The 15,349-nt window shown below is 39.2% G+C and overlaps 1 protein-coding gene, 1 long non-coding RNA gene and 1 other non-coding gene across 6 annotated transcripts in view; 2 read left to right on the plus strand and 1 right to left on the minus strand.

Moving 5' to 3' along the window:
- EP300 (E1A binding protein p300) overlaps window positions 1-15,349 on the plus strand; it is a 68,620-nt gene that overhangs the window by 43,996 nt on the left and 9,275 nt on the right. For 3 of the 4 annotated variants that reach the window (XM_008144581.3, XM_054719564.1, XM_054719563.1), the window contains 12 exons: window positions 167-311; window positions 2,277-2,395; window positions 3,829-4,068; window positions 4,484-4,572; window positions 6,109-6,189; window positions 8,255-8,311; window positions 8,831-8,908; window positions 11,066-11,133; window positions 12,185-12,335; window positions 12,442-12,588; window positions 13,203-13,316; window positions 14,059-14,224. In XM_008144581.3, coding sequence (XP_008142803.2) covers window positions 167-311; window positions 2,277-2,395; window positions 3,829-4,068; window positions 4,484-4,572; window positions 6,109-6,189; window positions 8,255-8,311; window positions 8,831-8,908; window positions 11,066-11,133; window positions 12,185-12,335; window positions 12,442-12,588; window positions 13,203-13,316; window positions 14,059-14,224 — 1,455 coding nt within the window. The remainder of the gene's footprint in view (window positions 1-166; window positions 312-2,276; window positions 2,396-3,828; window positions 4,069-4,483; window positions 4,573-6,108; window positions 6,190-8,254; window positions 8,312-8,830; window positions 8,909-11,065; window positions 11,134-12,184; window positions 12,336-12,441; window positions 12,589-13,202; window positions 13,317-14,058; window positions 14,225-15,349) is intronic. The other variant, XM_054719562.1, reaches the window with a different exon arrangement.
- LOC114232640 (uncharacterized) lies at window positions 5-14,893 on the minus strand. The gene is made up of 4 exons (XR_003618720.2): window positions 14,617-14,893; window positions 7,982-8,017; window positions 933-996; window positions 5-194 (listed from the first exon to the last, which is right to left on the minus strand). It is a non-coding gene; the product is annotated as an uncharacterized LOC114232640 (long non-coding RNA).
- LOC114232711 (U6 spliceosomal RNA) lies at window positions 12,002-12,103 on the plus strand. The gene has a single exon (XR_003618802.1). It is a non-coding gene; the product is annotated as a U6 spliceosomal RNA (small nuclear RNA).

Raw genomic sequence — 15,349 nt, forward strand, 5'->3', positions numbered from 1 at the left:
AACGTATACTGATAATTAGATCTCATTTCATTGATTTCCATTTGAGAAAAGGGTCTTCAGATACTCATACGGGGGGGCTGGGGGAGGCGGCGACAGTCAGTCAGTGATCTTTACTGCTTCCAGTTGCATGTCTTTGGAATACTAAAATACCTACCTTGCCTTTTAGACTAAAGCAGAAGACTGTAAAGTGGAACCTACAGAAACAGAAGAGAGAGGCACTGAAATAAAAACTGAAATGAAAGAGGAGGAAGACCAGCCGAGTACTTCAGTTACTCAGTCGTCTCCAGCTCCAGGACAGTCAAAGAAGAAGAGTAAGTCTCAGGCTCTGTGTTCCTGAAGGCAGGGAACAACAAAGACCTTGAGAAGAGTGGGCTCAGGCTTCTTGGACCTCGGAAATGGACTCTAATGTGGTTTCATTAAGCTTGGAGCCCTTGGCCTGGTCTTTTCATTAACTAATGTTGGAAAAGAATTTATTTATTTATTTATTTAAAGGTATATTTCCTTCCTGGAATTACTGGGTCAGTCATACCCATCATTTCTTCATTGTTGGGTGGTTAACACCCTGTCAAAATTGGGTTTTTCAGAGGAGAGAAATTAAGTAATATTCTTGAAATGCAAAAAATAATAGCAATAATAACATTGTTAACCTACTCTGCACCAGGCATTATGCCACACACCTGCATTGTCTCATTTGATAAGTTTATAAAAACTCTGATGCTGTTGATCCCATTATACAGGCAGGAAAACTGATGCTCAACAAGTAACTTGCCCCAGCTTACTCAGCTTAGTGAACCCAGGTCAGCTATGCAGTCTCTGCTTTGAACCACCCTGCTGAATATTGATGAATCAAGTTGACCAAGCAGTGCTGCTTAACACAGTGTTTAACTCAAACAATTCCCACAGAAATTAACTAGTGTAGGGCTAGAACTTACTGTAACTCTAGTGACCTCTTCAGTGGCACAGGCAGGGCTTATCCAAGGGATAGTCTCCTGACTCCTGGAGAGGATGTTTATAAAAGTGTTCCATTAATGTATTTTAAAATGTTGGGGTTAAAACATTATTTTCACTTAAAAGTAAGGTTGTATATATTGAGTTGTTTTAATGTGGGCTGCAACAAACCCAATGTTCCTATTCAGATTCTCTTTAAAACAGCTAATCACACAAGTTTGCTCAAAATCTATTTTTAATACAACTTAGTATGAGAGACAAAAGAAGCCATCTGTTTGTCTGATTTTATTGTTATGGCAGCCCCCATAATGAGGTGAAAAATACCTGAAGTGCTAACATTTATACCCTCCTGAAGATAAAATTTATTTGTAAATAGTAGAAATAAGGCCCGTGCTCTAAGTGTAATTTTAAAGCTCAAAATTGGACCTTTTAGGCTAGCTTCTTGAATGACAGCTTAAACTGATTCCATTTGTGACACATGCGCAACTCTTTCTGACTTTTGCAAAACACACTTGAACATAATTTGGTAAACTGAGTCCAGTGTTCTGGCAATAACAATTCAGTCTGTTTCCTTAAACTGAAACCTGACATTTGCCATTAAAATTGTAAATATGTCTTCCTCCTAAGCTCTGAAACATAAGGGACTCTTCTTTGAGTGCTTCTGATACCTTCAGCAATAAGACAATACCAGATCCCATTTCTGTCTTGTTAAATACTGATGTTGTGGCTGAGTTCTTTCTATTCTTACTTGATAGCCTCCTCCTCTTCCTATATTATTTTGACAAATCTCTTCATAAATTTTTGGAAGGCTTGGGATTCTTTTTCTACTTGGTCAAGACCATCTTAACTACTCTGGCTCAGTTGGTTGGAGCATCATCCCATACACTGAAAGGTCACGGGTTCCAATCCCAGGTGGGGCACGTACCTAGGTCCCAGGTTCAATTCCTGGTCAGGGCACATACCCAGGTTGTAGGTTCCTTCCCGGATGGGGCACATACTAGAGGCAACCAACCTGTTTCTCACATTGATGCTTCTGTGTCTCTCTCCCTTCCTTCCTCTAAAAATCAATGAATAGGTCCTTGGGTGAGGGAGTAACAAAAAAAAAAAAACGTTAACTAAATTTCTGACTGAAAAATTAGCTGAGCCATAAAAGGTGTTTAAGGATTACAAGACATGGTGTTTTGAAGGTGCTCCCCACCCTTAGTGATACTTCCATGGGGACAACGTAGGCGTTTTTGTATTTTGTAATTCTTGAGATATATTCATAGCTTTGACTTGAACTTTTTCTCTTTCTATGATTAATGACTAATTTTAAATGTACTCTTAAGTTTTCAAACCAGAAGAATTACGCCAGGCACTGATGCCAACATTGGAGGCACTTTACCGACAGGATCCAGAATCCCTCCCCTTTCGTCAACCTGTGGACCCTCAGCTTCTAGGAATCCCTGTAAGTATATGGTGGTACTTCTGATTTTGTTCTTTAACTTGTTAACAGCTTTATTCAGATATAATTCACATATGGTGTAAGTCATTAATGTAAAGTATACAATTCAATGGTTTGTGCATTCACAGAATTATGTAACCATCACCACAGTTTTGGGTCATTTTTATCAGCCCACCAAAGAAAAGAAACACCATATCCATAAGCAGTCATTCCCCATCTGCCTCCCAACCCCACAGCCAGTACCCCCAGCCAACCATAAGTCTGCTTTCTTGAGTTGTCCATTCTGGGCATTTCACTAAATGGAGTTATACAGTATGTGGTACTTTGTAACTGGCTTATTTCACTTAGCAAAATGTTTTCAGGGTCCATCCTGTTTAGCACAAGTCAGTTATTTCAGTTCTTTTTATGGGCCCAGGAATATTCCTTTGTGTGGCTATATCATATTTTCTTCACCAGTTTATTTTTTGTTAGGTATTTGGGTTGTTTACACATTTTTACTGTTGACACTGGTGCTACTGGGAATATTCGCATACAAATTTTGTGTAGTGGATGTTTTTATTTCTCTTGGATATATACTTAGTGGGCTTCCTGAGTCATATAGGTTATGTTTATCACTGGAGTAGCAGTTTTGTTTTTTGGTTGTTTTTTGTTTTGTTTTGTTTTGTGTGTTTTTTTATGGAAAAGATAAACCCAAATTAGCTTCATCAGCTTTTTTTAACTGGAAGATCTTAAAGACCTATTTGAATCAGCTGATGTCTTAAGTTCTCCAGAGGATTTTTGTGGGATTTTTTATTTGTTTTTTACTTGATTTCAGAGAGAGGGAGAGGGAGAGAAGAGAAACGTCAATGATGAGATTGCCTCCTGCACAAACCCTACTGGGAATCGAACCGTGACTCCTGGTTCATGGGTGGATGTTCAACCTCTAAGCCACATCAGCCAGGCAGCTTCATCTGCTTTTAAAGTTGCCTTTACACCAGTCTGCTAGCAGGTTCCATTTGAGGATTTTAAGTAGTATTGAATAAGACAATGGAGTGCTTCGAGGGGTGGAAATCCGTCAGGAACTTCCCCTCCCCCTATATTTTTCTGTGGCCTTAGATGGAGCACTGATGTTGTGGACTTAGTTTCCTTCTAGTACTGAAATGTTAGGGGTCTTTAAACTGAGTGCACATATACTGTGTGGTGAAGCACCTGCAGCTGTTCCTGTAGACCATAGCCTGGCGTATGGAAAGTCTGGTAGCTCTGTTCTCCACTCTTTCCTTTGACCTGCTCCACATAGACTAATGATTTAAAGGGTGTTGGATCAGTCAACTCTTCTGAAATATAGACAGGTCAAAGACTCAACATTACCTGGAAAATTAATGATAATAGGAAGAGAGGCCATCTACCTTAAATATATTGAGGCTTTGAGTAATGTTGCTTGGTGTTACTTGTCCTAGGATTATTTTGATATTGTGAAGAGCCCCATGGATCTCTCCACCATCAAGAGGAAGTTAGACACTGGACAGTATCAGGAGCCCTGGCAGTATGTGGATGACATTTGGCTTATGTTCAACAATGCCTGGTTATATAATCGGAAAACATCGCGGGTGTACAAATACTGCTCCAAGCTGTCTGAGGTCTTTGAACAAGAAATTGACCCAGTCATGCAAAGCCTTGGATATTGTTGTGGTAGAAAGGTAAGAATATTTGCACAGATAAAAATTGTGTTGAAAACTTGACTAATTAGAATCCTGCATCATTAGATTATAAATTCATCTGGAGTAGGGATTTGATCATAACCTCCTGTGGGTGCATACTACCTGTCATGTCCTGGTTTGCCTGTGCATACCAACTCACATTAAGCTCCTCTTGTCCTGTTGAGTTCTTTGGTAAGTCATGAGAGGATATGACCACTAAGTCTACTCAGTGGTGAAATAATACACAAGTAAACTAGAATGGTTTTAGTTCTGTGAACTGTCTTGGAAACAGCACATTATGATTAACACAAATGAGAATTAAGACTTCACTGACTTGGTTTTTTATTTGTTTGTGTAAATATTCTAGCTTGTCCTTCAGGCCTGTGTACTATTTAATGAATGGTTTCTTTTGCAGTTGGAATTCTCTCCACAGACACTCTGTTGCTATGGCAAACAGTTGTGCACAATCCCTCGTGATGCCACATATTACAGTTACCAGAACAGGTAAGCTTGACCATGTGTGGCCCATGGTCCATGTGTGTGCATGTCTAGAGAGTGCATGCACATGGACCAACACACATAAGGTCATGGTTCATGTGTAACTTGCTTGAAAACAACTGTACAGCACAAGCTCTGATTTTGCAATTTGCCTTTGTAGAAATATACAGTTTTATAGCAGAAAGTAGCCTTGTGTCAATTGGGCCCTGGTTTATAAAAATACTAGTGTCCCAGTGCACGGATTCGTGCACATTGAGAAGAAATTAGAAGAAATATTTTAATACCACTATTCACCCTTTCTCTATAATGTTTCCTTTTGGCAGTAATTACAGAAATTCACTCATGTTATCTTAACCATGATTCATCTCCTGTTTTCAGTATTAGAGTGTTTACTGTGGGCTCTGAGACAATCAAGAGCAAGGCTAGTGATTAACACTCTTCTGTAATAAAACCAAGCCCTTGGTGGTGTTTTTTCTGAACTTGTGTGCTACAGATGCAGTTCTAGCTTTGAAAGAGTCACTTAAACTTTTTGCTTTATTTACAAAAAGTTAGGTGCACTCCCTTAGTGCTTTGTAGTCATTAGTATCCATAGTGTTTTACTGATTAAAACCTGGAAAAAGTGGGTCTCAAGTTGTTTTAAGCACCTTATGTTCAAAAAAGCAAGTAACAACCAGCATGAAACATTCCTTCTCATGCTACAATCTTAACATTCATACCATTTTTGTATTTTTAACATCAATCTACATTGTTTGTAATCTTTCTACCAAGGAATCTACACACACTACTGCCTTCCTTTTATCTTTTTAACTATGCCAATTGATGTTTACAATCTGTATTTAACTACTTGTGCAGACTTTTCATTGAAAAACGTTGTTTTTTAATGTGACTTCCTTGGGATCAAAAAGAAAATTTTTCCAACCCACAATTGTTTTTGGATAAGTTGTTCCCTGGTACTGTATCCATAATGGATTTTTTTATTTTTTTAAGAAGTGGGGAGAAGTGTGTGAAAACGATGTTTAGGTAACAGGATGGCAATTATTCTCTCCCCAGTATATTTATCCTCCTTCCTTCTTCTGATTAATTTGTACCAATGAGTATTAATTACTAAAATGAAGGGTGTAGGTCTGTGTAAGTGAAACTTTTTTATTTGCTACTTGTGATCCCATTTGAGATATTTAATGCTAATCTGTGCTTTGCCTTGGCTTTCTGCTTTGTGTTGTCTTGTCTTGCATTGTTTTGTTATCCTGCAATCCCTCATTTCTTCGTTTGTTTTGTTTTTTGTTTTTTTTCCCTCCCTCATGCTTGTCGTTGTCTGCATTTGGCTTTGATTGCAAAAACAAAAACAAAAAAACAAACCAAAAACAAAACCCATTCTGTGGGGCCCATAAATCTGCATCATTGAATGTCCTTGTCGCCGTTGATGACCTGCTCTCTGCTCCCGTCCCCCTCCTTGGCCTGCTGTGATTGGTGGCTTCGTTGCTTGGCTTGGGCTGTGTTGTGTGAACGGAACAGTTCACCCCAGTATGGCCTTCTTGCCGACAGGTATCATTTCTGTGAGAAGTGTTTCAATGAAATCCAAGGGGAGAGCGTTTCTTTGGGGGATGACCCTTCCCAGCCTCAAACGTAAGTACCTGCTTATTTTCAAAAGTGCCATCTTAGTCTCAGTTTGTTATCAGGTGATTATGCTCAGGCTTCTGAGTAGTCTTGGATTATGCTGTCCAATATGGTAGCCATTAGCCACAGGTGGCTACTTAAACACAAACTAATTAAAAGTAAATAAAATGTAAAGTTGTTTCTCACTTGCACTTGCTACTTATTAAATGCTTAATAGACATCTGTGGTTAGTGGCTGCCATATTGATTAGCACAGATAAAGGAAGTTTCTATCGGTTCTGTTAGTGCTGATTGAGGGACTACATCAGTACTGGATGGTCATTTTAGATATATTTCTTCTATAAGGAAACACTTAGCTTCTTTCCTAGATGTTGAAAGTGTGTAGTGCCAGTGAACTTCGTTATTAACAGTTTTGAATTTGAGGGGAATTGAACGAAATCTTACAGCCTTCTCATCTAAGTTAATACAGAAATCACTATAATTGTGAATAGTATTAAACAACCTTTGTTAGAGTGACTTAATTAGAGACTTCGTTGGGCTTTTTGAGATCTTAACAAGTTCTTGTTTTTTGGTAAATGCCAAGGGAAAAAATTTCAAACATGTCCCGAACTGCCTCATTATACTTGTTGTTTTGTTTTTTTTGTTAATCCTCACCTCGGTATATTTTTTCCATTGATTTGTAGAGAGAGGAAGGGAGGGATAGAAGGAGAAAGAGGGGAAACATCAATGTGAAAAAGACATATCGATTGTTTGCCTCCCACACGCACCCTGACTTTGGTCAGGGCTCAGAGATTTAGACAGACATTGTATTTCAAATTTGGACTGTTTTAGGAAGAAAGAACTGTTTGGTGTACTTTTAATATTCTTCAGCTTCTTTTCTGGTTTAACCCATAATAAACAGAAGCAGCACCGAGCACTCTAAAAAAACATATGGAATTGTTATGTTACTAGTAAAATAGGGCTTCTTTGAAAAACATTAATTTTTCCAAATTGGGTTTTTTGAAGTTGCACTTTAACTTTAATCACCACTGAAGTACAATGTAGTACAGTCAGGCTTTGATCTGGGGAGTAGGTTCTAGGTCCCTTGAGCCTTAAGGAGATTTTCTGACGTTTGGCTAACCCAGGGAAGTCAGGCCTCTGGCTAGGTTTCCCTGATGCAGGAAAGGAAGGCAGCCTTACTATTGGCACTCGTGAGTGTCTTACCACATGTTCCCACAGTGCATCTGTGGCTTTGAAGAATGCAGAAACCGCCTTCCGATGCTGCGAACCAGAGAGTCTGCAGTACTAGCAAGGTCGGCTTCTGCTGCTGGTCTTCAGAGTAGCAAGGTCTCAAGCCATGTAGAGATGTGTTGCTGGACTGTAACTAGTAGGAAACCATTTAAATGTGGACGTGCCCTCATTTTTGTGAAGAAGAATCACAGTAGTCAGAGTTGGGCCCTCTTAAGTTTATTGTGGATGGAGAATGATAAAAGTGTTAGCTTCTGTATTTGTGAGGCTGTCAGAGAGTGTGGTGTGCCAGTTCTGGATGGTTGGGAGGCCATGTGAAAAATTTCAAATAATTATAAAATAAGGAATTTTAACCTTAAAACTAAAATACGTTTTTTGATATTGAAATTTTCTATAATATAAAAAGTTATTTGATTAGACTTCCCTGAAAAATGAGTATTATTTTTAAATAGTGATTTAGTTGCCTCTGTTAACTATCTTTTATAGTTCAGTCTAGGAACATTAAACGATTAAAAGGCAAAAATACATAAAATTAAGAGTAGCAGGCAAGATTTTAAAAGGAAAAGGAGAATTACCTCATGTTTCTAAGTTCTTCCTGGTTTCTCCACTTCCTACAAAGAGAAATAGATTTACTCTAAAGTCCTTCCCAAAAACATAGGTATTCCTTTATGTAAACATGCTTTTTGTGTGAGCCAGAAATGTACCTGCTTAATGTATGCTCAGTGTATTCTCAAAAGATTTAAATAAACCACTTATCATATGAGATTTGTTTCTTGGGATAGAACAGTGGTCAGAATGCTCACCTTTCTACATCGCTTTTTCTCATTGTGTCCCTCTTCTCTCTCTAGTACAATAAATAAAGAACAGTTTTCCAAGAGAAAAAATGACACACTGGATCCTGAACTGTAAGTAGATTTCCTTGAATAGTCAGTACACTTTGATTTTCCTTCATTTTCTTGGTTTGCATGGCAGTGAGATGATTCTATATTGGGTTGAATCTACATACATAAAACTAACGTAGATGGTAGAAATGTAGATGTTTACATTACAGTTAGTATTTGTTTACATTTCACTAAAGCGACCTAATATTGGTGTTGCATAGGCCCCAGGGGAGCACCAAGCTACCTCTGCCCAGGGCCATGTGTTCCATCCCTGCTGTCCTCTGCATTTTCCATCAAGCTCGCAGGCCCTACTCTGTGGTGAGGCCTTTCAGAGCGCTGACGGGTACCACTGTGGTAGGCATTCCTAGAGCGGCTGGGGCAGTGTCAGACTCGTTTGGAAGTAGGAATCATTCACATTTTACTGCCTTTCCCGTCACATTTAAAAATGTCACATTTCTTTGAAATTTGTTCTACCTGTAACAGTAAAGATCTTTTAAAAACTATTATTTCGAGTCTTTAGATATTTTGGCATTTTACTTCCAGGTTTGTTGAATGTACAGAATGTGGAAGAAAGATGCATCAGATCTGTGTCCTTCATCATGAGATCATCTGGCCATCTGGGTGAGACACCAGTATTTTATCTAGACTCTTTCTTCATCATGAGTCTTAATGAGTTTTTTGTCTTTGCAATGATTATATCATATCTTTAAAGTTACTGTCTCTGAAAATTGTTATTTGGATTGGGAAAAGCTCATTTAAACCTAGATTTAAAACATTAAATAACCTAGAATCAAAAAAATCATTCTCTTGTTTGCATGCAGTTTTTTAATCCATATACAATTATTCTACTGGTTTTTATTTTAAACTAGAGGCCCAGTGCACAAAATTAATGCACTCGGGGGGGGGGGTGTCCCTCAGCCTGGCCTGGGCCCTCTCGCCCTTCGGGAGCCCTCAGGGACATGTCCTACTGACAGCTTAGGTCCAATCCCCGTGGGGAGCGGGTCTAAGCCTGCAGGTGGACATCCTTAGCGCTGCTGTGGAGATGGGAAAGGCTCCTACCACCACCGCTGTGCTCACCAGCCATGAGTCGGCTCAGGGCTTCTGGCTGAGCGCACTCCCCCTGTGGGAGTGCACTTATACCAGGGGGGCAGCTCCTGTGTTGAGCGTCTGCCCCCTGGTGGTCAGTGCACATCATAGCGAACAGTCGTTCCACCTTCTGGTTGATTTGCATATTAGCCTTTTATTATATAGGATTATTTTGTGATCTTTGGTTACATTAAAAGTAAATGCTTTTTAAAGATTTATGAATAGAGGTAACAAGAAATCTCTAGCACCTGGAATCTAGCAAGGAGGTGTTAGATGCAATTAAATTTACCAAATTTTGAATGTTTGCTTCTACTGCATTAGACAAATTAGAAGATACAGATATGAAGGGTGCTAAGGGAACACCTCTTTTTCCCTTTGAGAAAACATTCCACTGAATAGTATATTAAATGATGGCCCTGGTTAGGATTAGACTTAAACACCTTTTGGGAGGTTGGACAGTAAGGTTAATGGCTATAGTAATAAGGCACATAGCTGTTGTTCAGTGAAAGGCAGAGTTGCATAAAGTGACTAGATACAGACTTCAGTTAACTAGTTGTTCTTGGGCCAGTGTTCTGTTTCTGAATATTCTGCACATACTTATCCAAGCTGCCCATCTTCACTGACTTTGATGTGGATATTTTGGGACACTTAACCTGCTACTGCTATGGACCACTTCTCACTCTCCAATAATGGGGCTAGTCCCCACTCTGTCCAAGGGGAAGGGGGTGAGGAGAGTCTGTGCATCAAGTGACTTGTTAGGATGGGATTTCTATCTATACTTTCCTCTGCTCTTTTCTTGGATTATTGATGCTGGTTTGAAGGTCACAGGAAAGAGAAGGCTAACAAGTTTCCAGAAAATAACTCAGGAAACTCGTAGTAGTTGATATTTATGTGGCTTGTCTTTAGATATGATTTTTTAGTGTTCTTAATTACAGAGTGGGTGAGAATAATTAACAGATTGGCAGTGGTTCCTGCAACTTCTGATCACTCAGCTAGCTGATGACCTCTCAGGTTTTTGTAAGAAATTCAGCTCAGGTACACATCCTTATGTAACTGCAGGAACAAAAAGAATGTACATTTGGCCCTGGCCGGTATGGCTCAGTTAGTTGGAATGTCGTCCCGTGCATCAGAAGGTCTCGGATTCGATTTCCCATTCAGGGAACTTACCCAAGGTTGCGGGTTTGATCCCTGTGTGGGAGGCAGCTTCTCTCTTTTTCTCTTTCTCTCTCCTCCTTTCCTCTCTAAATAATCAATTTTTTTTTTTTAAATCTCCTCAGGTGAGGGTTTTTAAAAATGTACATTTTAAATCTATTGGTACTTCTGAATGTACTCACTTAAATATCCATCAGAAGCAAAGAGACTGATACCAAAATTTTGCCAAAAACCAAAATTCCTATCTTAACCTGTAATCCTTTGTCATTTTCACATGTAAGGCAGTTTATATGCCCTTCACATTTCTTCATGTCTTTTATTTTTCAGTTAGGTTTTTCCTTTTTGTATGTGAATGGTATCTACAAGCTCTTCACATACTGTTTGTATTAACTTTTTGTTATATATTTAGAAATGTTTCTATTTCTCCCAAGTCATCTTTTGAATTTTAACTTGACACAGACCAGTACATAAGCTAGATTATATAGTATCCATTACTTTGTTTCTCAAAGTTTTGTAAGCAAAGTCTTGTTTACATTTTAGGTTTGTCTGTGATGGCTGTTTAAAGAAAACTGCACGAACTAGGAAAGAAAATAAGTTTTCTGCTAAGAGTAAGTTTCATTTTTACAGGTACAGCTTGGCAAAACTTCACTGAAGCATAGTTAAGAATAAGCTATCTATAATGAATTGCTTTGTTTCAATCTTATTTAAAGTATTTAACCAAACTAAAAATAAATAACGTTTCTATAATATATGTACTTAGAATTGAACTGTAGTATACTTTTTGATGTGAAATTCGTTAGACCTAAGGAAAACATTGTAGGCATAAGGGTTTGTAAAATGGAGGCTTTGTTTCCTTGTTTCTGCATTTCTCCATATTTGGGCCATTTCTAATGGGCCCGGCGTGGGAATGTTGGGCCAGGATTGCCATTCCGTGAGGAGTTCTCTTAAGTTTTGTCCGCACCGTTAGCGGGGCTGCTTTGAGACCTGTGACCTTTTCAATTGAGGGTTTGGGCCGGGGGGGTTAAAAATTTTATATTAGTATTAATTTATCTTAAGAGTATTTCGTTTAGTTTCGTAAGTGCCTTTGCAATTCTTTGCTGACCTGCAGGTCACTTTTATTCCTGCAAGGTTTCTCATAATATCCAACGTTTTTAAAAATTATTTTTGCAGCACTGGCCGTGTGGCTCAGTTGGTTGGGCATCATCCCGTGCTGGTTCAGTTCCTGGTCAGGGCATATGCCTGGGTTTCGGGTTCGGTCCCAGGTGGGGGTGTGCGCAGGAGGCAACTGGTCAATGTCTCTCTCTCACATTGGTATCTTTTTCTTACTCTAAAATAAAAAACTTTTTTTTAATTAGTTTTGCAAATCGAGGCAAAGTGCATATGGATATTTGGTCTATTTTTTAACTTCTGAAATTATTAAGTTTTCAAAATAAGAAGTTGGGGGAAATAACATTTAAAAAGTATTGACTACCTTGCTTGCTTTGACTGCATATGCACTGTAATTGGAATGATTCAGACAAGATCAGCATGGCCCCTGTGCAAGGAGGAATGCAAATTCTTGAAGTCTTCCATGGGGGGAAATTGACTACATTGCTTGCTTTTAACAGTAATAATTTTGCATCTTGGTTATTACTGAACTTTAAACTTCTACATTCCTAGGGTTGCCATCCACTAGGCTTGGCACCTTTCTAGAGAATCGTGTGAATGATTTTCTGAGGAGACAAAATCACCCTGAGTCAGGAGAAGTCACTGTTCGTGTCGTTCATGCTTCTGACAAAACTGTGGAAGTCAAACCAGGCATGAAAGCAAGGTATCATCTTCTCTTGTGGATCCACACTTGCTCACCCACAGTTACTATTGATGATTCTAATCGGAATGACGTGTTGTGTTTTTTCCCTCCCATCTGAACTGTGTAGGTTTGTGGATAGTGGAGAGATGGCAGAGTCCTTTCCCTATCGAACCAAAGCCCTCTTTGCCTTTGAAGAGATTGATGGTGTTGACTTGTGCTTCTTTGGCATGCATGTTCAGGAGTATGGCTCCGACTGCCCTCCACCCAACCAGAGGTAAGGGTTACTAGGGCTGCCTTCTGATGTGGGTGGAAGCTTGTAGTTAGATGAAAGACAAAATGGGCCAAAGAACGTGTTTGATGTGCTTGGTTTGGAAATGCAAATTCTCAAATGTAGTATTGAAACCAAAAACACAAAGTACTGCTCAATACTGCTTTTCTGTGGTCATATTAATAAGGAAAGGGTTGTGAATAGCAGCCTGGAATGGGAAACAAACACTTCTTTTCAGAAAATGGGCTTAAATCTAGATAGTACCTTGCTGAGGTACTAATGTGAACGAATGTCATGCAGATCAGCTGGAAATATGGCTTAGAATTTGTTTCCAAAATAGTATAAAGGCCAGGATAAGAATGCTGCCAGAATACATTTGGATCCATAAATATTGATTGATACACTATGTTTCAGGCACTACTGGGTGCTGAGATTATAATAGAGCCTTAGGCTCATTAAGCTCCCCTAAAGGATTCACAATCTAGTCATTTAAATACCTGACAATAATACCATGTTGACAAGGTGAGCTTTAAAAAACATGGAGAGCATGTATTTTTAGCCACATTGGTAAGAAATCATGTGATGACCTGCCGTGGTTTCTTTCTCCCCACTTGTTACAGGAGAGTATACATATCATATCTCGACAGTGTTCACTTCTTCCGCCCGAAATGCTTAAGGACCGCAGTCTATTATGAAATCCTAATTGGATATTTAGAATATGTCAAGAAACTAGGGTAAGCGTATTAATAACAAATGGCATTTTTTTAAAATGGTTTAAATTAATTACCACTGTGGTATCGTGGTAAGATATAAATTGAAACGTACAAATATATAACTTTTTACCCTTTTTTCTCAGCTTTGGTTTTCATCTAATAGAATTGGAACTTTACTTTCGCTGGAGAGCTTTGATGTTACACCCATCCCAGATTAGTTTTATTTTGTTGAGTTAAGCTGTTTGGTACAGTTTTATTTCAGAGTTGATTGTTACTCGTTTAGAACCAGAACCTTGAACATTTGCATTGATCCTTTTACATCTGAGAACCAAAAGCAAAAGTCTGGAGATCGGGATATAGAAATTGGTCAGACTGGTTCCTTACACCTCACCTTGCAGGCTGTTCTTAGCAACAACTTGCATTTTGTTCAGCTTTCTTATTGAAATGGATCGATTTCCCTTTGCATTGTAGCTTTCATTTGATTTTAAATGCAAATTTTGGATCCCCCCTCCCCACCCCCCAACAACAACTAGCCTCCATGAAACCTCTAAGAAGCACTCGGCATTGTGAGCTCCATTGTTACTGCTGGGGTTATGCTAGTTCTGGCCTAAGAACTTGGATCTAATGCTGGATTATCTACTTTGTATTGTCTTGAGGGCGAATCATTGGTTTCTCTTTTGACTTCACCTTGTAGTTTAGTGTGGCATTCTTGCCAGAATTGATGATCATTTCTCTTGAATGTTCCTTCTCTTTTTATTGTTAGTTATACAACAGGGCATATTTGGGCATGTCCCCCAAGTGAAGGAGACGACTATATTTTCCATTGCCATCCACCTGACCAGAAGATACCCAAGCCCAAGCGACTACAGGAGTGGTACAAAAAGATGCTTGACAAGTCCGTGTCTGAGCGGATTGTCCATGACTACAAGGTCAGGAGGAGTGGGGGGAATGATAGAAGTGGAAATTTACTAATCCTGCTGCTCTGTATTCTGCACTTAAATGTCTTAAAAAGCTTCTGTGTGTTCTCCCTCTTCCATGTAACTTATAAAATTATGCTAATTTTGTAAAGTGTTTTTATTTTGCTTGGATTATTAAGAAGACTTGTATCTGGCAAAATGTTTAAAAACTGTTAAATCTAGTCAGTTGATTGTATCAGTGTTTAATATTCTCTTTTCTATAGTCAAACTTTTTCAAAGTAAGGAAAACAACAAACCTAGATCAACAAATTTCTGTTTTAAAGATTTGACTAAGAATGTATTCTTAATAGCCGTTTGTTAATAACAGGGTCTCTCAAAATAAGAACTTGTACTGAATTTCTTACCTGTTTTTAGTCTTGGGGAGGAAATCATTAGCTGGGTGTTTTCCCAGCAGCACAGCAGAATCTCTGTAGCCATGTAGTTCCTGGGCTTTGTAGTTTTTGTGTTGAACATAGTGCTCAGTGAAAGCTGCTGGAACTCCCAAGGAGGATCCGAGGCAGGCGTGCCTCCCATGGCGCTGCCTGTGTCATCCGGAGTGGTCAGAGCCACGCGTGAATGCCGATGCCTCTGCCGTGGTTCCTGGCGGGATAATCTACCACGGGGCTATGTAAAGGCAGATGATCTTCCTGCCTGCGTTGTGGGTAGAGGAAAAAGAAAACCAGAAGTTCTAACTTGAGACAGCCCTCTTACTATGTATGACACTAAATGTCTTCCTGGGCATGATGCTGAGATTTTTTTAAAAAAAATCTCTGCCATCATTTTAGAACTTTTTTTTTTTTTTTTTGTAATCCTCACCCAAGGGTATTTTTTCTACTGTTTTGTTTTTGTTGTTTTCAAAGAATGGGGCGGGGGTGGGGGGGAGAGGAGAGAAAGAGAGAGAAACATTGATGTGAGTGATTGGTTGCCTCCCACATGCACCCCTCCCCCGGGCCAGGGATTGAACGTACAACCCAGGTACATGCCCTTGACTGGGAATTGAACCCACGACCCTTGAGTGCACAGGCAGGCACTCGCCACTGAACCACACGGCCAGGACTAGAAGACATTTTAATCTTTGGTGTTTCGTATGTGCATTAG

This window comes from Eptesicus fuscus, chromosome 7, assembly GCF_027574615.1.
Source record: "Eptesicus fuscus isolate TK198812 chromosome 7, DD_ASM_mEF_20220401, whole genome shotgun sequence".
Taxonomy (NCBI): domain Eukaryota; kingdom Metazoa; phylum Chordata; class Mammalia; order Chiroptera; family Vespertilionidae; genus Eptesicus; species Eptesicus fuscus.